Raw genomic sequence first — 23,984 nt, 5'->3', positions numbered from 1 at the left:
TCTCCTTGTTCTTGTCCATTTAAACATCTGCCTGTCCTCTCAGGGAGAACGGCAGTACCCTCTGTATGGGCCGCACACACATAGTTGTTCAAAGCTGCAACAAGCCCCTGAGGCAAATGCTCTGGTTCGCTCCATTTTACAGATGAGGAAACTGAGTCACAGAAATCAGGTCACATACACAGACGGAGAGGGTGAACACTCTGCTGGAGTGTCTCCTTAAACACAGCGGAGGCCCATGGGCCTCAACATCTCTCCAGTCGTCTGTGCCCTCTTTTCCTTGGGGAGTTGTCTGGCGCTTCTCCACCGCACCCCCAGACCTCCAGCGCCCCACCCCCGAGCCGGCAGGGGCGGCTCAGACGCGGCTCGTTGAGCGCGGCCTGCCGGGGCTTCAACAGGAAGGGATGCCTTCCGCTGCCCCCCCGCCCCCGCCACGGGAACTGTGGCGAGCTAGACAGGGGCGGGGGCCGGGGGCCCAGCAGGCCGGCCGTGCTGGCGGCCGCCTTCCCAGCCGCCCCCTCCTCTCCCGGTGTCCTTCTGACCACTGAGGAAGAAAGGGAGGGTCTCTGCCACGTGCCCCCGTTTCTCGGGTTTCTCCTCGGTGACCTCAGAGCTTCGGACGACTTTGCGGGAGGCCAGTTGGCCACAGTGACCCCTGCAGAGACCTTCCAGAGACCGAGCTCTGAAGAAACACGCTTCGTTTTCGGGAAAATGGCTGCCCAGCTCCCCTGCTCGTCTCTTGGGCCCCGCATCAGCACGTGTTGACTCCCTAGGCGTCTTCTTGGCTGCGGACAGCGGCTGTTCGGTGAGCTTGCCGTGCAGGGAGAAGCGGACAGCAAAGCACAGCGGTGCAGAGAACGCTGCGTTCCCCCGGGGGCCCCGTCTGCGCTGCTTCGGCCCGGAGCCGGTCACCGGGGACCGAGGGTAGGGCGGCGGCTTATTGTTGTCTCCCAGCGGTACGCACAGGACTGTGTTCTGCTGTGCTGGGGGAAAAGCTAACTGTGGAGTCACTCTGGCTCATCATTTTAGGAGGAAAAAAAGATGATGCTTGCAGCTGGTGCATTTAATTCAACTTCCCATTGAAATATGCAAATGCAGCAAACCTGTTACCCTTTTCAGGATTCATGAGCCATGTGAAAATGAATTTGGCATAACTAGGCTACAGGCTATTCATTGAACTCCCTTGATAAAGATCTCTTAAAAAGGACAAAAAGAGCGTCCATTGTTTTTTCTTCCCTGGTGCTGAAGATTGACCTCCATCACGAGCGACACCATCACTGTTGATGTGGATCAGGAGGCCCCGGGTCAACTGAGCACACGTTTCCTTCTGGGAAGCAATGGCACCTACACCGAAACTGGGGACAAACGAGCTGCAACGTACCAGCCTGCACCAAATGTCCTCTTTGTGTCTGGGTGCAGAGCTCGTGTGGGTGAGACGACTGGCTTTGGAATGATCCGGGAAGAATGAACCCGCACACAGACTGGCCAGACGTGGTGTGCAGGACGAGACCGAGCACTCGGGGAGGCGGGCAAGGACACAGGGACGGAATCACGCTGCGGCCGTGGACGCCAGTGTTGGGAGTTGGCAGGACGAGGGCTTAGAGATGCTGCAGGGGCTTGATCTGCGGTGATGCTGCAGGAAGTTCCCCAGAGGAGTCAGGATCTTCTGGAATCCCGTCTGCCACAGGAAAGCCTCGATCGTGTGCACGCTGGTGAAGCGCCTCTGCTTGTCTCTGCAGCACTGGAAATGGGGCATTTTGCTTCGGGGTTTGCAAAAGGGTCTTTAAATGTGACCGTCTGTACTCAGAAGAGAGCAGGGGCACAAGGGGCTGCAGACGCCACGTGCACGTGCTGGTGCTCGCAGACGGCCTCGCCGCACACCCCCCAGCCCGCCCGACAGCCCCGGACGTGAGCAGAGAGGCCGATGCCACACGGGCAGGAAGCCCCCGTCCAGGTGTCCACGTCAGCAACGGTCGCACTTGCAGAGTTTGTTGCTGTATTCAGGTGGCGGGGTAGGAGTGTGGAAAAGAGGCACAAAGTACTTTTTCTTCACTTCAGTGAAGAGGAGAATGGGAGAGATTTTAGAAGGCAGAGAATGGAAGCATTTTCAGCTCTTGATTCGCATTAGGCTCGTCATGGGTCCTGTGAGCACGGGACTCTCTCTCCAGGCCAGGACGTTGGAGGGCAGAAGGGGACGCTGTTGATAATTAAGCCGTGGCGAGCTGTGGGACTGGACCGTGCTTGGCCCGCCGGGCAGAGGGGCCCCGGATGAGGGGCCGCACCAGGGAGCTCGGGCTCCCAAGCAGACTGCCAGGGCTCTGGCCCCGGCCCCCCACTCCCGTGTCACATCCGGCATTGTGTCACCCCCTTGGGCCTCAGTTTCTTCATCTGAGTGTGAGCATAATCAAAGTAATTGGCCCATAAAGTTGGCAGTATAAATCCATTTACGTGACTGGCCTATAGTAAATCCTGTAGCTGTCCCCACCTGTGTGACTCCTACCTGAGCTCCGAAACAGGCCTTGGGCCCTGAGCGGCAGAGTCCCTACAAAGGGCAGTTTTCACCGTGTGAGAAGCAGATACGGAGCTGCAGGCGTTCGGAGGCAGCCCCAGGCTGCTCACAGCAGAGTGTCCAGCTTGGAGCCAGAAGACACACAGCAGGTGCAAAGGCCCGGGCCCCCGTCCCCGTCGTGCAGCGCGGAGACAGGCTGCTGAACCCTGTGTCTCTGGCACGTCACTTAGCTTTTCCTCATCTGTGGCATGAGGATACGGTGTGTGCCCTCTCGTGTCAGGGGCTCCTAGAGGCTCACAGGAGATGATTTATGCCGAAGTGCTGTGTGTAGTGTGTAGAGGGCGAGGTTAGGCAATTGCCAGGCTTTATGAGCATGTCCTTTGAAATTTGAGGAAACAGAAGCCTGCCCGTCCTGGCCTCTTCAGAGCCAAACTCATAAACCCGTTTCCTAGAAGTCCCAAGACTTTAGAGTCTACACCGTCAGCCCAGAGCCATCTCCTGATTCCTCAGTGTCTCCCCTCTGTGCACCATGCACGATGCCCAAGTCCCAGTCCTAAAACCAGTTGGGACCAGAAACTTCCTTTTTTCTTTAGTCCTCTCAAGCTGTGACTTTATTTCTCTCTGTCGTCTTTCTCCGTGTGTGTGTGATGAATGCAAGTACCTGGCACACGGTGAGAGCTTTGAGGGCGGCCGTTCTTGTTCCTCCCATAGGCCAGCTTGGCCCCTACCTTTTCGAAGCTCCAGCGGCACCTGAATTATTATGCTGTGGTGTATTAGTTAGAATTCCTCCGGACACGGTGCCAGCAATGCGGTTCACGCTAGCGTAAACACGAGTGAAGGATCATAAGGACATTGGGGTGTCCAGTGAAATCCAGGGTGAGAAGGAAGTCAAGCCTCAGGAACACTTAAGAAAACAGAGACTTGAACAGCCTTGGCACACGGGGTCTCATCTCTGGGTCTCTTGGTTCTTCTCCTTTGCTCTCTCTCGTTAGTCCTCATGGCAGAATCTCAGCTGTACTCTCCAAGTCAGCCCCTGGAAACCCCTCAGCTTCTCTTGATCCAGACTCTGAACCCCCGCCCCCCACCCCCGGAGAGCGTCACTGGCTCGGGTTGAGCAGGGCCCACCCTGACCCAGGCAGCCGTGTCTGGAGGTTAGCGGTAGTCTGGGAGGTGGTCACGTACTACAAAATCGTGCTTCTCTAGGACTGGGGGTGCATTTCCTTGAGAAGAGGCCAGTCGGGTAAAATTGCATCTCCGGACACTGGAAATTGGTCGTTGGTTTATATGTGGGTCTCCCTCCTAAGACCTCCAGCTCCAGGAGGGCCAAGGTTGGGCCCATCCGCCCACATGTGTCCCTGCCCCTGGGGCCTTGCAAATGCCAAGATCACAAGACACTCACATGTGGCTTGAGAGGAAGTGAGTGAATGAGTTGAGTGTTATCCTTAGAAGGAAATAAGTCCACTAACCAACAGCCAGCAAGGCAGCCCCTGGAGATGGATTCCGCTCCCTTCTTCCCCTTAGTCCTTTCCTAGGCCTGGGCTGGGCGGGAGTGACGGGAGGTGCCAGAGGCTCTCTGGTCTGCGAGGCTGTCCTTCCAGGGCACGGCATGGAGCGGTAAGCTCAGAGGGCTCCCTGCCTCGTGCTGCAGCCCGAGAACCCCGTCCGTGGCAGGGCTGGGGACAAAAGGGTCTGCTGCTACCCGTAAGGAGTCACCTTGCCGTGGGCATGGCGCTGAAAACGCGTCTCTCCCGGTGACCAGTGGAGGCCCCCCTATCTCTCAGATCCTTTCCAACTCTAGCGACGCCAACCGAACCTTAATCCTGTATCCTTATTGGTTAGAGAGTAGGTTAAGGGGTCTTGGGAAAGAGAGGAATCAACCATGGGGACTGCTGACCAAGAGACACCCCCTGCCCGGTTCTGCTCCGGCACGACATCTGTTAGCACTGTTTCCCATGGCCCGCACTTAAACGACGCTGCTGTGAAGAGCCTCGTCTACGCCCTTCTGCTGTTTAGCTGAGACCGTTTTATGAGCCACACTGGGGAGATGTCTTAAAGTGTGGACGTAATATTAGCAAATCCTATTCAGTTATTTATTGTTGTTCTTTCACCTGTGTAATGTTCCTTCTGATATAATAAAACCCCAAGAACATCCTCTTCTGGTGTTAGGACGGGAGCAGAATTAGGAAGTTATTTCGTAATCCTGTGTGCAGCCAACTGAGCTGCAGGGCATAAAAACGAGGAGTAGGTGCCCTTTGGGGACAGAGCCCAGCTGCGGAGCCAGATGCTTACGGGGACAGTTGCCAAAGATCCTGTAAGTTATAATGCAGCGGCTTTGCTGATTTATAGAAATTGGTTTCTAAACAGTTTTCAGTAATTAAGTTTGTGCTCGCAACCCGCTCCTGCTGTGTTTAATCTGAGATGCGTGTTTCTATGACTGCGTCTCACACCTTTGCCAGCAGGTCACCTGTTCCTTCATTTCATGGCTCACTGAGAGAACTCTCGGACTTTTTTTTTGCTAAATAGTCCATCTGTCTCCTTGCCGGGACTGTGGCCTCTCAAGGTCTCCTCGTTGCCCAGGGGTGTCCAAGAAGGAACGAGGAGCGCACCAGTGCTCCATGCCAGCACCCAGGCGGGACTGGGGGAGCAGAACGCGGGGAAGGACAGGAATCTCCTGGGAGCCCTGTGCTGCTTAGTGGTTCAATCTCAATGAGAGGATTCGAAAGCAATAGGGAAGTTAAAGTTCTTCTCTCCCAGTCGGGGATTAAAGCTGTGCTCCAGGTCGTTCAGCGGGCGTCTGGAGTCCAGGCAGGTTCGCAGGGGGCTACTTCTTAGAGCCTCTGGCAGCCCTGACACCTGCTTTTCCAGAACTGATCTGCTTGCGACTGATGCGTCTCAGGTTGAGATCAGGCCCGTTACCTGCTCTGCTCTTCTGCAGCGAAAGGACTAGAGACTTGACGAACTGCACGTCACCCTCAGCGAGCCGTATCTCCATCCACAGCAGTGGTTTCTCCTGTTGTTTTCATGGCATCTTGTTAGCAACGAGGGGATTGTAGCAAATCTGAGTTGGTGACTGGCCTTTGAGTTACACAGTTGGCCTGAAATTTTGATAAGTAGCTTAGTGGTCGGTGTTTGAACAGCAAATAAGAAAATTTTTACTATTTGTTACATTGAACTCCCAGATGCAAGTAGGTGAAATTGCTGCTTGGGTCCCCATCATATTCATCTCCTGCTCACAATGTACCTGCGAGAGTTGAGACACATGAAAGTGATCTGGAGGTGCTCGGAAATCCTTCAGTGTCTGGGGTAGAACACGACAGCAGCTTAATACTGTGTGGTTTGCTTCTTTGTGTGGCCTTTATTGCTGTACCACCTGCCCGACAGATGAAACACACACGTACTTATTGATCTCCTCTTACTCTGCAAGGGCAAGGAGAGTACCTTGCTTTAAACAAATGGATTATCTTTTTTGGTGGGGATTAAGCATATGTGATAAACACCACACCATTATTGATGTTCTATAAACTTAAGAAATACAGATCTGGAGAAAATCAGCCTTCTGCCCTTATTTGCACCAGCAAGTAACTCTTAAACATCCTTGCCTACTATTTCTGTCATCTCTGCAGGTTCTGGGTCAGTTTCAGTTGATTAATTTTTCTCTTTATTATGGGACTGTATTTTTCTGCTCTTCATGCCTCTACGTAATTTTTTATTGGATGCTAGACATTGTACATTTTGCTGTGTTGCGTATTGGGTATTTTGTGTTCCTATAAATACTTTTGACCTTTATCCTGGGTTGCAGGATGATCCTTTCAGGTCCTGGTTTTAAGCTCTGTTAGCTGGCACTGGAGAGTGCACATCACGGGTGGGGGGCGGGGAGTCTTCCCTTCTGCTTCTCCTACCCGGGGCCCCATAACTGCGATTTCCCAGCCCAGTGGGTAGAAGTGGGCAGTATCCTAGACCCCGTGTCAGGAGACGGCACTGTCCCTCTAATCCTCTGGATGGTTCTGTGACCCGACATAGTTTCTTCCGCGTGCTCCGCTGACGAATCGAGGAGACCTTTCGTGGATCTTCCAAGTCCTGTCTCTGTATGGCTCTCTCCCATCAGGTAGTCCCACCTGCAAGCTCTGGCCACCTTAGCCTCCTTGGACCCTCCGCACCATCTTCATAACTCCAGCAGACTCCATCTGGGTCCACTTCCGGCACTGCAGCCAGGAAACTCTTTCAAGGCCTTACACTGGGCAGTCATGGTGCTCACCTCATTAGCGTCCCCCTCTCAGGAATCACTGTCCTTCACTGCCTGACGTTCTTTGTCTTGCAAGCTGTCATTTCACATGTCTTGCCCAGTTTGGTTGTTTCATGTGAGGGGAGGCCCAGGACTTGTCACCCCATCTTGGTTCTAGGAGATGGGTGATGATTTTTTTCTCTGCTAGCCCCAGAAAGTCTGATGCAGGCTCTGGAAGACTTGGATTACCTGGCCGCACTGGACAATGATGGGAATCTCTCGGAGTTTGGGATCATCATGTCGGAGTTTCCTCTTGACCCACAGCTCTCAAAGTCTATCCTAGCATCCTGTGAATTTGACTGTGTGGAGGAGATGCTGACGATCGCGGCCATGGTGACAGGTACTCCTCTGGGAGCACGGCTCCTTTGTGCTGTCAGTTCGTCCCAGGTCTAGATTTAAGTGAGATCTGTTTGAAATATTTTAAGAACCTAACAGAGACTTTGACCAATTCATTTAACCCTTTGAAGTGATAATTAAGTACTTTAATAGATTTAAAAGGTAGAAAGACGAATTATTATTATTTTTTTTTAAAGATTTTATTTATTTATTTGACAGAGAAAGAGAGAGCGGGGGGGAGTGGGAGAGGGAGAAGCAGGCTTCTCGCTGAGCAGGGAGCCCGATGCGGGGCTCGATCCCAGGACCCTGGGATCATGACCCGAGACGAAGGCAGATGCTTAACAGCTGAGCCACCCAGGCGCCCCACAAATTATCTTAATATGAAAAAAATCAAAATCCAGTGAATTACTCAGACATTGAAAGAAAAATGTGTCACTAGAAGTGTTCTTCCCCAAAGAGTGATGCGTTTCTGTTCTTATTTCCTACCTCCTTCATTCTTCTTGCTTTCTGTGTTTTAATGATTTCTTTTACTGGCAGCTCAGGCCAAAGGCTGTGGCTGGGCCTGAGTAGCTCCAGTCCCCGGGGGCCCCCCTGCTCTGACTGTGGTACCAGCAGGGGACTCACTATACCTGACAGAGGCAAACATAAACAGGGACAAAAACATGATGATAACATCCTAAGTCTCTGATTTCTAAGTAAGCAAGAATAACATTTATTCAGAGAAATGGGAGCGGTTCTAGATGCACAGCAGTGAGCCCTTCCCTCTGCGTGTTGTGCTCAGGTCAGAGGTCTCCAGTCTCGCTGACCTTGTGACCTTTTGCATCTTAAAGCTCCCAACTGCTTCTCGAATCTGCCACATGGAGCTGAGGAGGCTGCCTTGACTTGTTGGAAGACGTTTTTACATCCCGAAGGAGATCACTTTACCCTCATCAACATTTACAAGGCCTACCAAGACATAGCTCTGAACTCTGCCAGTGAGAGTAAGTGAACGCTTGTGATTCGGAGCATCTGACTAATTTCCACCTTTCCTTCCCCAAAGAAAGCTGAGTTGTTGTTCACCCTTCTCTAGCCCTGTTGGTCACCCGAGGGGCTGGCGTTTGAGGGTCTGGCTGTGCTCGCTGCCGTGCGTTGGAACCCCAGCGCTCAGCCCGGCCAGCCCTCAGGGAGCTAGGTCGGCATGGATGACATGGGGCCACAGAGACTTGCACGGCACAGCTCCCACCCTCCAGGGTCGGGGGAAGAAAGGAACTGCCATCTCCAAGTGCCCTGGGGTCAGAGCTGTGCTTTGTGCTTTCCCTAACATCCACATTCACTCCTAGGCGGAGAGAGAATACGGACATTCAGAACCAAACCAAACCAACCACCCCGGGCCTCAGATACTAGGAAGGAGTCGGTGGGTGTGCTGAGGGGGGCTGGAGAGAACTGGACTGGAACTTGGCCAAGGGGAAGGGAGGGCATGTGGAAAAGCTGAGGCAGAAGTCCTGATGCTAGCCGACAGGGAGCCCGACAGTGAGCGTGTGAACTTCCCCGAGTGGGACCCGACGAAAAGGGAGCTAGAACACCCTCTTCCCTTAAAGACAGGAAGAGGATCCTGAGGGGCGGGCAGGGCAGAGCAGCGGGCGCAGGCTGGGGCCTCCAAAGGCAGCCAGTGAGGGGCTCCCTTCCAGCAAGGGAACCTTTGTTTTCCATGAAGCATCTTTTACCTCCTTTGCTCTGGTGGACAGGATGAAAAGTGAGCTGAAAAAGATGACATGGCAGTTTGAATGGCAGTACAGCTATAGAGAGTGGGGAGTTAATTTTTCAGAGCTGAGAAGATAAAGTCAGTGGAGCCAGCAAGGATAGGGGGAGCTTGGTGGCATCTTTTGAGAGCAAGGACGGTGGGTGCCATTGTTTGCCCAAGTACATGCTCTTGTTGCTGAGGCGGCCTGAGGGCACAGGACAGGGTCAACCGGGGTCTCCTCCCTGCTGTACCAAGGCCAGGTGCATTCCCAGCACAAGACAGAACTCCAGGTCCATCCTAAGTAACTACGGGTAGCAAGAAAGCATTAACTTCAAACTGAACCAGATGACTGAATTTTAATATAAAATTTGTAGCTAGAGCGGGTAGATGAGCTTAACAGAATTCCCAAATCAGCCTAGTAGTAATCCTTTTCTTATAAACATGTTGAGATATTTTCATGGCTCAGGGAAACTTCTACCGTAGACCTGCCCCTCCTAGTTTGAATAAATGCAGGGGCCGGGTACATCCTCACTGTTCTTACACGAGCCAAACGGTCAGAGACACCCTCCTCTGTCCCCCTTCAGAGCTGCCGATGAAGGGGGCTACACTGGTCGGCACTAGAACATGCTGCTCCCACAGTTCAGTGGGCTTCCAGAACCCCCACGGCCAGTGCAGGTCCTGCCAGCCAGCCCATGTCCCTGCAGCCTCCCTCCCACCCGCTCACGTGACCTCCTCTTGAGGCGAGGCGGGCAGAGGACAGAGATCACACCTCCTTCCCGGCCGGGGCTCTTACCGCTTATGGCCAATCATTTCTTCTTTCCTTCCCAGACTGTGTTGAAAAGTGGTGTCATGACTACTTCCTCAACTGCTGTGCTCTCAGGATGGCAGACGTTGTCCGAGCTGAACTCTTAGAAATTGTCAAGCGAATCGAGCTCCCCTGTGCAGAACCTGCTTTTGGCTCAAAGGAGAACGCTCTGAACATAAAGAAGGCTCTCCTGTCCGGTTACTTCATGCAGGTGAGAGTGGGGATGGCAGCCTTCACTTTGGTCTTTCCAGAATGTCACGTGTTCGGGACGGTCTGTCAGGAAGTTCTCACCTAGGAGGATTCTTTTACTGGTGTTAACTTTAAATAAAACTGAAAACCTTCTGTGTTACTAAAGATATAGTATTTATGTATGTATTTATTTGTAAAGATTTTATTTATTTGACAGAGACAGACACAGAGAGGGAACACAAGCGGGGGAGTGGGAGTGGGAGAGCGAGCAGCAGGCTTCCTGCCGAGCAGGGAGCCCAGCATGAGGCTCGATCCCAGGATTCTGGGATCATGACAGGACCCTGGGATCATGACCTGAGCCGAAGACAGACTGCTAACGACTGAGCCAACCAAGCGCCCCAAGGTTTAGTATTTAAATGTACTTCCCCTCAAGGGAATTGAAGGGCTAAGCCAGAGTATGTTCACTTTGTCCAAAAGGACAAAAGGCCTTTTTCATCACAGAGGGAAAGTTAGGAAAACACGCTCTTTGGCTGAGCATCAGATACAGTCCCTCATCTCACCGGTTTGTGAATTAGCTCACATTTAACCGATGATACTAACACCCAAGAAGTAAAAGTAGTGTCCATTTTTCATCCCCCAAATGAAGGCTGCCTAATGCAGCTCCCCTAAATTAAAGCACATTGGGGAAGGAAGCATGCATGTTCTTCATGTCACGGTCAGAGAAATTGTGGTATTTCCACTCACACTCTAGAGCGGTCTTAATAGAGGAAAAAATGACATTTTAACATGAATTTCCTCATCATGTACAGAAAGTAAGGTTCCTATATCACAGTGTTACTTTATTGAGCTAAAACATCCGGCATAAAGCACCTGACCTCTGAGTATATCGCCCATAGTGTGGCAGGTACCACGCTGGCTTTCACGACCCCAACATTAGCCTCCGTAGCTGTGCTTTCCACCCACTGCCCTGAAATTACTCAAGTTAGTAATGTCATCATCACAGTCTCAAAGTTTTGGGCAAAATCTGTTTTGGGCTTATTTTCTAGATCTGAAAGTAGGAAACATGGGTGGCAAATGTGTAATTTTTACTATTTTGAACAAAGTACTTTGGAATTTTTTAAACAAAACATTTTTGTCTATTGATCTCCATATTAACACAAAATCTTTTTTCTTAAAAACTCTGCCTTGTAGATTGCGCGGGATGTGGACGGATCCGGTAACTACTTAATGCTAACACATAAGCAAGTTGCTCAGCTGCATCCCCTGTCCGGTTACTCCATCACCAAGAAGATGCCGGAGTGGGTTCTCTTCCACAAGTTCAGCATATCTGAGAACAACTACATCAGGATTACCTCAGAAATCTCTCCTGAACTGTAAGTTTAATAGAAAAAAGGGAGTTCTTTCCAACTCATACTTGACTAAATGACACGTTTGGCTTTTAATACATTCTCAGTTAGGTTACGCCGGCACCAATTTAATTTATACTGAGCGTACCTACTTATGGTCTCTCTGATCTAAATGTTCCTCTCTTTGGGATCACAACATAAATTATATACCACGCAAAGGGGCTCCTAGCCGGCTCAGTTGGTGGAGCCTCCGATGCTTAATCTCGGGATCATGAGTTCGAGCCCCATGTTGGGTGTAGAGATTACTTAAATATTTCCACACTTTTTTTTTTTTTTAACAGCATAGTGCCTCTTAAAAGGCACAAAAAGCTGTAGAGAAAAAGTGTTTGCAGGTGCAGACCTTGAGGAAGGCCCTCTGAGAACACACGTGCCCCGAGGCTAGGGCCAGTGGGGAAGGGAGTGGGGAGGCAGGCAGGTACCAGAAGTGTAGGGCTTATGAGCCAAATGAGGGTCTGGAATTTATCCTAAGCGCAGTACAAAAGAAATGGGAGAGTTTTAAGCTGGAGTAACATCTCTCGGTATAGACTTTTAAAGATGACTCCGGTGGCTACGAGTGAACTGCAGGGGGCAGTAGTGAGAACGAAGAGCAGTCTTTTGGGGCCATTGCAGATGTGGGTCCACGCACACTCCTACCTGGACAGTGATGTTCAAGGCAGGAACCAAAACTAACTAGTAGCTGGATGGGGAGTGGTGTTAGTAAGACAAAGAGGCCAAGACACCCCCTCTCTTACCCACCCAAAGTTCTCTGGAACACCTGATCTCATCTTTCCCATGTTGTGCTGGGCATCACCCACTGTGTGGCGGAACACTAGACAAGCCAACTTATTCTAGAAATGCAATTGGATTGACTCCATGAAAACCACAGGAAGTATTTATTCTGCAAAGGCAGATAGAGACGGGAGAGTTCAAATTAAATACCAGGTCTACAACTAGATTCTCCCGGGGTGGGAAGTTCCCACATGTAATGTTTGGTATCTCTCCCTAAAAAGGGAAAAACTCTCACCTTTCTGTTTTCCACAGATTTATGCAGCTGGTGCCACCGTACTATTTCAGTAACCTGCCTCCTAGCGAAAGTAAGGACATTCTCCATCAAGTAGTGGATCACCTTTCACCTCTATCAACAATGAAAAAGGAACAGAAAATGTGTGAGAAGTGCCCTGAGACTACTGAGCAGAGATGCACCATCCAGTAACGCTTCAGAATCTTTACAGGAAGCAAGATGTGCAATAAGTACCCCCCCCGCCCCCGCCGGCCTGAGCGTAGCCCCGCTGGAGGTGCGGACATTTAACTTGAACAAGGAGAACACACCCCACACGAGAGTCTTGAAAAAAATAACACTTTGTATATTGTTTAAAAATAAAAAAATAGACGTTTTTATTGAGTTCTTTAAATTACGACTCCATGTTTTCCTTCTTATTGGAAAAGCTTTTAATCAACCATTCATAATTTCACCAAATTTTTTTAAAAAGCTATTTTGTAAATGGGTCACACACATAGGTGACAGAGCCCTACTTTTTTGTAGAGGACCTTACTCTGAATAAAGTCACGAGTTTTTCAGTAAATCTGAGCTGTTTTCTGGTAATTTTATATACACAAAACCACCCCACTACTGTCCATGGGAAATGGGTCAGACAGAAAGATGTTCTTTGAGTTTATCCATGATTTCGTTCATCCTGTCACCTGGAATCAACATCACGGTTCGCAAGGGCTTCATCGGGACATCATCAAAGGACCACCTGCCTCCCAGACGAGTGTCGCTCTCTTCCTGCACCGAGTAGCTGAACTTCAGGACTGCCTTCTGAACCAAATATATAACCAACCGTAAGTTAAAAATTCAGACAACCCAAAGGCAAAACTTATTTACGTGGCAGTCAGGAATACTGTTTGACGTGTCTGAGAATGACAGAGAACAGAAGCAAAACACGGACTAAAATAAGCTCAAATGGGATATTCAGGCCCAAGTTACAAAATGCTTACCAAACAGATTTCTAACCTACAGGAGAAGCATGGAGAGCAGTGTCCTAGTCCTAAGAGGTGAACAGCAGCTAAGTGACATAATGCTACCACCATTTATAAGCGTTTATAATTCTGAAGTCATTCATATTCATTCTCATTTGATTCCAATCTTGCAACAGAAAAGTGAAACAAACACTTGTAACATTTGACAATTAATGAGAAGCATGGTCTTCAAACACTGGTCTTTCCTCATTGTCCTGGCTGCTCCCTTGGAATCATGCCGTGTGAAAACGGTAACCAGGCCATCTTAAAATACCCATCCAGCCTTCCCTAAACTATCTGCCTAAGGTGCTCAGGCAAAAAAAATTTAATTTTCACTATTTACTTCCTGAAAAACAAGGGCAGAGCTGAATCTGTGGTACTTTAGTATTTAGTCGAAGGCTTTTTAAAAGTAGTGACAGATGGGGGCGCCTGGGTGGCATCTGACTTCAGGGTGTGAGCCCATGTCTGACTCCCTGCTCAGTGGGGAGCCTGCCTCTCCCTTTCCCACTGCAGCTCCCCCTGCTTGTGCTTACTCTCTCTAATAAATAAAATCTTAAAAAGGTAGTAATAGACATCCTCTAATCTAGGAAAGTAAGTTACCCCTCAGATTTACTTAACATTTTTGAGAAGAGGTTAGGGTGAGAAAGCGTATTCTCTGGTGTCTGGTTGTCTGTCATGGCATAAGCCACCTTTCTGCAAGAAAGTGCTAGAAATCCCAAAAGTGGGAGGACATCCAGGACCAAGGGCACAGAGAAGCATGTAAGCCATCACTGGGGAGCAGGGCCTGCCCGAGCTTTCACATCAACCACCTGCATGACCTCAGATAATGGATCTAATCTCCTTCAGACTCAACGTCCCCATCGGCAAACCAGGACTAACGCCTACCCCGTGGAGTGGTTCTAGAATTACAGACCTTCTAGCAAGCATATTGAGTGCCTGATCACCATTCAACGTTCATGGCTTTTCCCCTCCCCAGGCTCCACCCTGGGGGCTGGGGGGCTGGTGACGAACCCGCTGCGAACGTACATACTAGGTGCGGGCACCGCATTACCCTCCAGCCGCTGGCAATATGGAGAAAGAGCCGCCATCCTCAGAGGATTTTGCCATAAACAGGAAAGCAGTCAATCCTGCCGACTGTCAAGAAAATCCTTGTTTACATTCAAACAAATAGGTAAGAACAGGACAGTCTTACCTCATAGAAAAATTCTTCCTCCGCATTTGCAAACATTAATTCCTCCTCCTTTTGGTTGTTCCCTTTCTTTTTGGAATTGTTTTTTCCAGCTTCCACAAATGTCTTGCTAATCAGAAGGTAGAAGTAACACTTCCCACATGGCTTGTTAGTTTCGTGTGCCTCGGCTAGTTCTTTCCTGCAAAGCATAACACAGAGAAGGTCTGCCTGCTGAACCGGGTGAAATCCTACAAACCAGAACACAGGGGAAACCCGTGAGGCCTCTGCAGGGGGTTCTGTCGTCTCTGACACGGGCTTGATGGACAGACATCAGATCTGGACACTTCTAAGCCATGAGTTCTCCTTACGTAGGCAACAGCACTTGTGATGGACTACGGCAGTGTTTTATAGTAAGCAAGAGGAGGAATCCCTCAGATGCTGAGCTGTGGATACACGGCAAATAACAGGAGTCTCAAATTCAGTTAACATCACTGCTCTGCTTCTGCAGAAGTTTAAAACCGGTAAGAATTGGTTTTTTAAAAACAAATGTTGGGGCTCCTGGGTGGTTGGGCTCCTGGGGCTCCTCAGTTGGTTAAGTGACTGCCTTCGGCTCAGGTCACGATCCTGGAGTCCCGGGATCGAGTCCCGCATCGGGCTCCCTGCTCGGCAGGGAGTCTTCTTCTCCCTCTGACCTTCCCCCCTCTCATGTGCTCTCTCTCTCTCATTCTCTCTCTCTCAAATAAATAAATAAAATCTTCAAAAAAAAAAAAAGAAAAGTAATGGTATCTGCTACTTAGAGGCTACTGTGTCTGTGCTTACTTCAGCTCATGTTAATTACCTTATCAAGTATGCAAAATAATCTAATGTGTTATTTACAGATCTATACATGTATAAGAATTATAAAAGCAGGGCGCCTGGGTGGCTCAGTTGGTTAAGCGACTGCCTTCGGCTCAGGTCACGATTCTGGAGTTCCGGGATCAAGTCCCGCATCGGGCTCCCTGCTTGGGGGAGTCTGCTGCTCTCTCTGACCCTCCCCCCTTCATGTGCTCTCTCTCTCATTCTCTCTCACATAAAATCTTAAAAAAAAAAACAAAAACGTTTAACAGAGCCACAACCAATGCCATTAGAGCATCTGACAACTGGTCTCCAAGCACTAGAGTCCGGCACTATGACTACAGTCCTGACACTGCAGAAATGGCATGGCAGGACAGATCCCTCTAGATTCTAGAATAGTCCATGGAGTGGCAACACAGCCTTCCAAAAACTGCGCATCTCCCTATGTATCTGGCTAATCAAAGATGTAAAGACTTCAGCTTTCTTTAACAGAGGACCAGGAGAAAGCACATCACCCTCCTGTGAAACCAAATAAAAATGAGCTCCAGCTGATCAGAAAGAAAGGCTAAACAAAGAACATGCAGGAGAAGTCCAATGAATGGCAGCTGGGCATCAGGGGCGTGCAGGGATGAGAGTCAAACTAAAAAGCAATGAACCTGTTAAATGGGAAACCTGAAGGCTCAGCCTGTCCTCACACCCCCAGTGTGAGGGCGATCAGTGGGCAAACCCAGGCACCGCGCCCCCAGAGCAAGAGCACCCATGCCGCACGGGCCAGTCGATTTCCATCCACTCCCCCTCAGGGCACAGCAATGCCAATCCTTAGCTCTTCTGAACAATTAAAATGTTGTAAACCTAAAACCCCTGCATTAAGAAAGTACAACAGGGGCACCTGGGTGGCTCAGTTGAGCTTCCAACTCTTGGTTTCAGCTCAGGTCATGATCTCAGGGTCGTTTTAAAACAAAGAAATAAAACACAACAGCAAACCCCAAGAAGCCAGAGACACAGGATCAGGACTGCGGCTTCCTTAGTTACAAAACATCCCAGTGGGATTGAGGAACTGTACCCAGTTTGTTACTGGAGTAACTGTTCATTTTATCCATGTCACAGAAATTTGGGAAGAGGATGAAAACTTCAGTCCAGTAGAGGGTAAAAAGCCTGTACAAACTCATCTGTGTTTCTACCCTGGACATCTTGTAAGACTATTCAGACTACGCCACAAGCCATTAAGAAGCCCGCTGTTAAGAAGGGACACGCCTCTGGCAGGAGGGTCCTCCACTCGCTCGAGCTGCAAGGCTGCCGAGAGGGTGGGCGGCGCGCTTCCCACTGCAGCCGACTGCTGGGTCCGCCCCGGACAACTACTGTGCAGGGGCACGTGGCCCAGGCTCTTACTGGAGCTGCTGATGCATGGGCAGCGCGATCTGAGGAGGGACGTTGATGAACCTCTCGCTGAGGAGAAAGCCCACAGGCTTGGAGGTGTCGTTCAGATGTGTGTCCAGCTGCTCTACCAAGCTCTTTCCACAGCTCTTCTCACAGGAGCTCAGGATCAGCTCTTTAATTTGCTCAGCACACTGGGTACCCTAGGAAGCGAAGAAAGGCTTGCTGTTCACTACAGGCCACACCTGGAGCAGAAAACAAAGTGCTTTCTACCACCTTCTAACCTTACAGTGAGGGCAGTCTCCTGCCACCGCCTTTAAAATCCCACCTGTCCTCAGTGTTGACAGCTTAAGCGTTTCTCAAGGTATCTACACCTGGTTATTTACGGCCCCACGAGCGATGGTGACAGTGTTAGACCAACACTCACACACCAGAATAGCAAGCCCAGTCCATCTTGTAAAGACAGATGGCAGTAACTGGAGAGTTCACGTAAAACCTGAAGATGAAGTCTGACCGGCATCTTATTCTGAGGAAGGTAAACAGCTGGTTTTCCTTTTCTATTAAAACTCAGCGAGTCATGGGGCGCCTGGATGGTGCAGGCGTTAAGCGCCTGCCTTCGGCTCAGGTCCTGGGATCAAGCCCCACACTGGGCTCCCTGCTCAGCAGGAAGCCTGCTTCTCCCTCTGTGCTTTCCCTCTCCCAAATAAATAAAATCATAAAAAAAAAAAGATTACAGTAAGATTTCACAAAAGCACATATCCTTATTGTTAATCTCATCGTCTGATATAAAAACAGTCATCATGCATTAAATGAAACAGGAGCTCAGATGCCACCCAGTGAAACCAACCTTTCTTTCAGTTAAATTTAAAAGACTTATGAACCCAAAAATCTCATCTTCATCCACATCGTCATCGCTGTCTTCTGAAACATCCGTTTGCTATTTTAAAAAGAAAAAGAATTAAAATTGATGTTTGGTTGGGAGGAAGTGGAATACCAACTCACGTTTCAGTTTTCAGACACACTTTTCGTGGCTGCCGACACCGTAGGGAAGCATCGCACGCTGAGGACCATGGGCCTTGCCCCTATCAGCTCACCTCCCTTGGTTCTGCTCCCCCTTTATACGTTGCGGAGGACTGCTTCCTGCTCCAAATTTTCTTTATGCTAGGTTCTCAATATATTACAAATCCAGACCAGATAAAACCTCTTGAAATCAACCACCTGTCTGTCTTCTAAGCGATCTGGCGGCAGCCAGCCCTGCTCGCTCCTCTGCGGGTCCCCTCCACCCACTCGCCTCTGCAGTGCGGGCCAGGCCCGAGCGCTGGGGAGGGCGAACGATGCTTGAGCACACTTACTCCTACCACGCGAGCAGGAGAGAAAAAAAGGGCAAGAAAGGAAATGATTTAGGAACGGAGAAGAATGACATGCTGGACTCCAACGTGAACCTGACGACTCTACTGACAGCCCCCCCCCTCCCCCGCCAGGCCTCACGCTCCCTCCACACCTCCCTCCCTCCCTCCACACCTCCCTCCGCCGGGCGCATGTGCTTTGCTCACGCTGCGCACTCCCACAGCGCCCCCAGCACCCAGGACCGCAGGGACCCACAACTGTCCCATGTGTGTCCCTGACACTCTTCTGTGGGAAGGGAATGACAGAGCTCTGCCACCCACGGCAGCAGCGCTGCTCACGGGGTCCGGCTGAAGGAGCGGGGGCGCTCCTAGATCTCAGCCGGCTGGGCCACTGGCGGGGGGACTCGGGCACAGCGGCTGCCAGGCTTTAAGACCAACATCTCTGCTGAGCCAGGCTGTAAGAGACCACCAGTCTCCTCTTGTGGGAACGAGGAAGGCTGGGCTGGCCGAGGAAATAAAACCATGTGCCAAAACGAGAGCTGTTTCAAGCTCCACGAATCAAGAGGAGGCACTAACAGGCAGGGGCAGTAGCTCAGGACATAAGCACGCCCACGCGAGCTGGGCACACCTGCTCATGAGGGGACGGGAAGGCAAAGAAGAGAACACGTCCGCCAGCCCTGGTCCCTCAAGATCAACAGGAGACCGATGTCCTGCACCTCACAGGTCTCCCACCTACTGTAGCGAAACACATGCAGCACGGGACAGAGGGCCAAGGGAAGGAAAAGGAACACTCAGTGTCGAATCCTAAGCCATTCCCCAAACTGGGCCACCTGGCTGGCTCAGCCACAGGAGCATGTGACTCTTGATCTCATGGCTGTGAGTTCAGCTGGGCAGAGAGCTTACTTTCCAAAAATAAAAGGAAGGGGGAGGGGGTGGAGGAGGAGGGAGGGGGGAGGGGGAGGGGAGGGGAAGGGAGGGAAGAAAGAAAGAAATCCCCAAATGGTCAGGGGCTCACAAGCAGTTAGCATCCCCTGGAGCACACGCCCCGGTCCACCTCGACCAGCCAGCAGCCACCGAGGCAACACCACACGGCAGCGGCCTCTCCATGGGGCCGGGGTCACAATCCCATCAGCCTCATCCACGACCACCTGCGCCCCCCCCCCCCCCCCCAGCAAGAGACCTGCCTGCTTGACCCGTTCACCACCCCCTCCCATGCCTCCTCTCATCCCTCAGGCCTCCTGGTTCAACACAATTCCTAGGACCTAAGTCCTAGCAACTGCACCTAACACCTCACCCCGGAATCTCTCTCTACACAACCCACACGTGCAGTTCATGGCCCTCCCCCTGCCCTTTGCCCTCCACAGCCCTAGGATCTGCCGTCTCTGCAAGAGTCCCAGGGGCTCCGGTGAAAGCTCTGCGCAGTCCCTCTCCTAGGGACAGAAGTCTCTGTCGCTGGGACACCTCGAGTACCTCTGTGGAAGCCAAAAGCCGTAACTGTTACTGTGAAGTTATTAGTGTAATCATCCCGGTGAAGGCTGAAGCCCCCTGCTGATGGCAAGCTCTTGCAAGGATAAAAGTCTGACGGTTTCTTGTTGGACGGTCTTAGCACATGGTTAGAAGATGGAAGAGGGTCAGTCACGTCTCCTCCACACTGAGAAGGCAGCTAAGACAGAAAACGGAAGCAAGCCACTCCACACCACTGAGTCTTACTCAGGCTGTTACTGACAGATCGGGCGGACAAACGATCCGGGGCTATGCAGCTGTTCTCCACGCAGCCCAGACCTCACCCCACAGCTCACAGGGCCAGGGGCATGGTGGGGGCCGGGGAGGGGGAGGTCGCAGGGTAGTTATCTAAGGCGGGCCTTCGCTGCGCCTCTTTATGGAAGATCAGAACGAGCCTTCCTGAATTCCGGTCAGGGCATGCGTTAACCTCCCGGGGGCCCAGAGCAGAGCCCCACAGAAGGTCACGGTGCGAGCACGAACAAGAAAGATGGAGTCGGTGTCGTCAGCACGCCTACGCAGACACTAACCGGCTGGGCACGTGTTTGGTGAAGAGGCCTGCCTTTCCCATTGCTCCAGTAAAAGGAAGCTACTGGAGGTGCTATTCCCTTCACTTGCTTTGCATTTAGTGCCATGAGGTTTAGTAACGGGGATGCTGGTGACCCTATCGGACAGTTCCAGAACCTCAGTAGAATACTGGTGGGAAAAACCAGATCGGGGTTTAGGAGGAGAGGAGGTAGCGGCTGCGAATGCCAACTTTTTCAAGACCGTCAGCTTTGACAACAAAGGGAGATGGCTCGCGGGGAGGCGGGGAGGCGGGGAGCATGAGCATCAGACCCCAGGGCCACTGCCTTTGTACCACGACGCAGAGGGCACGTGCTGGGACAGGAGGAGACACCAGCCGTGGGCGCCGTCACTCTAGCACTTGCCACACACCGTGGCTCTAAGCACCGTGCGCTCAGCAACTCCTGCTGCTTCCGTACCGCCGTGCAAAGCAGGGACCAGGACCATCCTCTCGTTTCCAGAGATGGATGCGGAAACGGACCAAGGTCACCACGGCAGATTCTATTTCCCACAGATGGCCACCACAGCTCTAGCCCCACATTCTCTTCTGACAAAGGACCTCGCCCCTCCTCCCTCCGAGTGGTGGGGTCTGTGCAGCCTTGCTTTGAACCTGTGCAGACCTTCATGTCTGAGTAGGAGGACAGCGGAAATACAAAGCTGTGCCCTTGTGCCTGGTTTTCTGGGGCTGCTTGCTCCTGGACCCCAGTCGCTGTGTAGAGGGGCCCGCGCTGCGGAGGAAAGGAGGCCCCTGGCCCATAGTCCCAGCTGGGCTCCCCATGTGCAGCCAAGCACCAACTTGCTGGTCACGGGAGTGGGCCCTCTTCAAAGTGAATTCCCCCCCCCCCCCCCCCCCCGCTGACTCGCTCTACCTAATGTGACACAGAGCAGAGAGGAGTTGTCCTCACTGAGCTCTGTCCAAATGACCCAAACAGATGACCGCTGCTATTCTAGGACACCGAACTGTGGGCAGTTTGTTAGGCAGCTACACAAAACCGAGAGCATCATCAGGAGCGGCGGGGGCAGGACTCACCCTCCTGCTGTGCCTCCTCCAAAAGCTCCCTCCAATGATTGATGCCCCTCCCTTCCAGGTCACCACCGCCCCACCGTGACTCCTTTGCAGACTCTGCCACTGACTTACTCCTCCAAGTAAGGGTGGTATCAGCAGTGTCCATCCCCACCCTCCCTGGGTAACCGTCCATCTGCTGAGAATGCCCAAGTCTCCGGCCGCTGCTCACACCTCCCGTGCACGTATCACAGGCAAATCAAACTCAACACGTACACACCCACACTCACATTCCCGCCTGCCCTCCTCTTCCTCCATGCTCGCAATCTTGGTTGCTAGAGCCAGACGCTTGGGAGCCACCCTTGACTCCTTTCCCCTCACTCTGACCAGTTCACTCACTAATCGCCACCATATCTCATCTCCCAAGTATCTTCCAAATAGCCCCCTTCTCTTGCTATCCATTGCCAATCCCGGGATTCCTGCATTCAGTAATCTTGGAAATTACTGGAATGGCTTTCTAACCAGCCTCCCTTCCTCCAGTAACACCTCTTTCCAGTTTGAGTTCCTGGCCCCCCAGCTAAACATCAGGAGGATCTTAACAGGCCAAAAAATAATTTAATCAGAACAGACGTAACTGTCCCGCTTACCCTTATCACGCTCCCAATATGGTTCTGTTGAATTAAGAGATCAGTTAGTTCTGCAGTGTTCACAGGAGCCTTTAGGAAAAGCTAAGAGAAGAAAAAAAAACTTATTTTAAATGAAAATCAAAGCATATTTTTTAATAAAACAACTCAGAAGAGCAACCCCAGGAGCAAAGGAAAAGCCCAGGATAATCAAAGCTAAAGGCACTGAAATCGAAGAGGCAGTCAGTGGTAATAAAGGGGGTGTGGGGGAGAGGAGGAGAAGGATGGACAAAAGGCCAAAGAATTTGGTGACTGGACACTGGAGGCTATGAAGGGTTAAACCAAAGCCACCTTACATGGGGTAGGGATGGTGTAGAAGCAACAAGCATGGATTTTGTAGCACCAGCTGGTGCACTAAGGGACAGGACTATTATGGAAGAATTCTTCTGCCCCACAAAGTTTGGCTGGAAGAGAAAAACAGTAGAGTAGCTCAAATAATAAGCACATGAAAAGGAAGGTATTTTAGGACACAGGGTGTTTATTAACATATTAATCAGTTAGCCTTGGAGGGAAAGAGAAACAATCCTTCCTTCTCTGCAGGGTAGAGAGAATAAGAATGGGAATTCTAAAAGGATGAAATTTGACCTAGCTTGTGTTGAATGGCCTGGATTTTCTTAGAAAAGATTTGTGTGTAGGGGGTAAAAGACCATACCTGCTGCAGTAACTTCTTAATTCCGTCATAATCCTTATCAGAGATGGAGTAAGCTTCAAATTCAACATTCACTTCCTGCAAATAATGACATAGGAAAGGCAGAAGAAAAATTATTAAATTTCCTTACTATCTACAGCCCACTGATAAGTCCTCGAAACAGGCACAGTGACATTCCTCTAGGGACTCAACTACCTTGATGTTATTACTTCGCTAAGGGAACAGTCTTAGCCCAACCCCCAGGATCCTGTAATTCTACTTTTTTAATATATAAAAAGGAGGGGCGCCTGGGTGGTTCAGTTGGTTAAGCAACTGCCTTCGGCTCAGGTCATGATCCTGGAGTCCCTGGATCGAGTCCCGCATCGGGCTCCCTGCTCAGCGGGGAGTCTGCTTCTCCCTCTGACCCTCTTCCCTCTCATGCTCTCTGTCTCTCATTCTCTCTCTCAAATAAATAAAAAAAATTAAAAAAAAAATCTTTAATATATAAAAAGGAAACTTCCTTTATCTCCACCCCCTCCCCAAGATACATGTTGGCAATCATCCCCCAAGCATATGACCTACCGATATACATCTAAAGGGCCTCATGACTCAGGTTTTATTAAACAGTAATAAACGACTTTTTCCCAACAATAGCTAGCCCCCTCAAGGTCCTGGAAACCTTGCTTCCAAAATTCCTTAGGGACTTACACTATCCCTAACCCCCTCCCAACTTGAAAGTATATAAAGGGCACTCCTCATGACCCCAGCGCAGCTTTCGGCCCCCAGGTCCTGTCCCCGTGCTTTAATAAAACCACCTTTTTGCACCAAAAATATCTCAAGAATTCTTTCTTGGCCGTTGGCTTCAAACCCTAACGTATTTTCTACATGAAATAACACACAAAACTGGTCATCACACACAACTTCCTAAGATAATTCAAGCATTATTTTCTACTTTACAGGGTTTTTTTTTCCCTCTATCGCCACTCTTTTTGCCTCTATCTCTATCTACAGAACATGCCAGAAAAAGGACACGAAGAAAATGTTATCTGAAGAACTGTCCAGGCTTCCAACAGGCAAAAATATGGCCACGACTACCATCTGCACAGGTTACAAAGCCCCTTCGTGCCATCTCCTCACTTGACACAAAAGCCTGAGAAGAACAAAAAACTCAGATTGATCTAGTTTCAACGTAGAGCAAGTCTGCTCTGGATAAAACGGTCACAGCAGCCACAAAGAAGAGATTACTTACGTGACTGCAGTAAGGATGAGCAAAGAGCAAAATCACTTCCGAAGTCCCCGGCTGCCTAGCACTGGATTCAGCCCACGCACCTGAGGCTACACTTCATTCACTTGACAAATACTGAGTACCACCACATGCCAAGCACGGTGCCAGGCACTCACGAAGAAAAGGTAAGAAAAGGAGACATGAACGGTCCTGCCCTCAGGGAGCTTACAGTTTAGGGGGGAACAGAGACTTTAAGGAAATACTCGTGGAGATAAATGTACACATGCTAGAAACAGGTACACGGTGCCACACAGCTTGAAAAATAGTTAAGAAAGTCAGGACAGGGGCGCCTGGGTGGCTCAGTTGGTTGAGCGACTGCCTTCGGCTCAGGTCATGATCCTGGAGTCCCGGGATCGA

General features: G+C 50.6%; 2 protein-coding genes across 4 annotated transcripts in view; one reads left to right on the top strand and one right to left on the bottom strand.

The window, feature by feature from the left end:
- Positions 1 to 12,806, top strand: part of DHX32 (DEAH-box helicase 32 (putative)) — a 50,767-nt gene extending 37,961 nt beyond the window's left edge. For both annotated transcript variants that reach the window (XM_034985929.1, XM_034985930.1), the window contains exons 8-12: positions 6,937 to 7,128; positions 7,955 to 8,104; positions 9,673 to 9,860; positions 11,030 to 11,211; positions 12,265 to 12,806. In XM_034985929.1, the coding sequence (XP_034841820.1) occupies positions 6,937 to 7,128; positions 7,955 to 8,104; positions 9,673 to 9,860; positions 11,030 to 11,211; positions 12,265 to 12,436 (884 nt within the window). In that variant the 3' untranslated portion in view covers positions 12,437 to 12,806. The remainder of the gene's footprint in view (positions 1 to 6,936; positions 7,129 to 7,954; positions 8,105 to 9,672; positions 9,861 to 11,029; positions 11,212 to 12,264) is intronic.
- The window catches only part of BCCIP (BRCA2 and CDKN1A interacting protein), a 12,511-nt gene continuing 1,128 nt past the window's right edge, over positions 12,602 to 23,984 (bottom strand). The window contains exons 2-7 of one of the 2 annotated variants that reach the window (XM_034985931.1): positions 22,367 to 22,441; positions 21,679 to 21,759; positions 17,466 to 17,555; positions 16,634 to 16,821; positions 14,435 to 14,609; positions 12,602 to 13,042 (exon numbers count right to left, since the gene is read on the bottom strand). In XM_034985931.1, coding sequence (XP_034841822.1) covers positions 12,872 to 13,042; positions 14,435 to 14,609; positions 16,634 to 16,821; positions 17,466 to 17,555; positions 21,679 to 21,759; positions 22,367 to 22,441 — 780 coding nt within the window. In that variant the 3' untranslated portion in view covers positions 12,602 to 12,871. The remainder of the gene's footprint in view (positions 13,043 to 14,434; positions 14,610 to 16,633; positions 16,822 to 17,465; positions 17,556 to 21,678; positions 21,760 to 22,366; positions 22,442 to 23,984) is intronic. The other variant, XM_034985932.1, reaches the window with a different exon arrangement.

This window comes from Mirounga leonina, unplaced genomic scaffold, assembly GCF_011800145.1.
Source record: "Mirounga leonina isolate KUSES-001 unplaced genomic scaffold, KU_Mleo_1.0 Mir_114, whole genome shotgun sequence".
Classification (NCBI taxonomy): domain Eukaryota; kingdom Metazoa; phylum Chordata; class Mammalia; order Carnivora; family Phocidae; genus Mirounga; species Mirounga leonina.
This window is presented reverse-complemented; position numbering and strand designations above follow the sequence as displayed.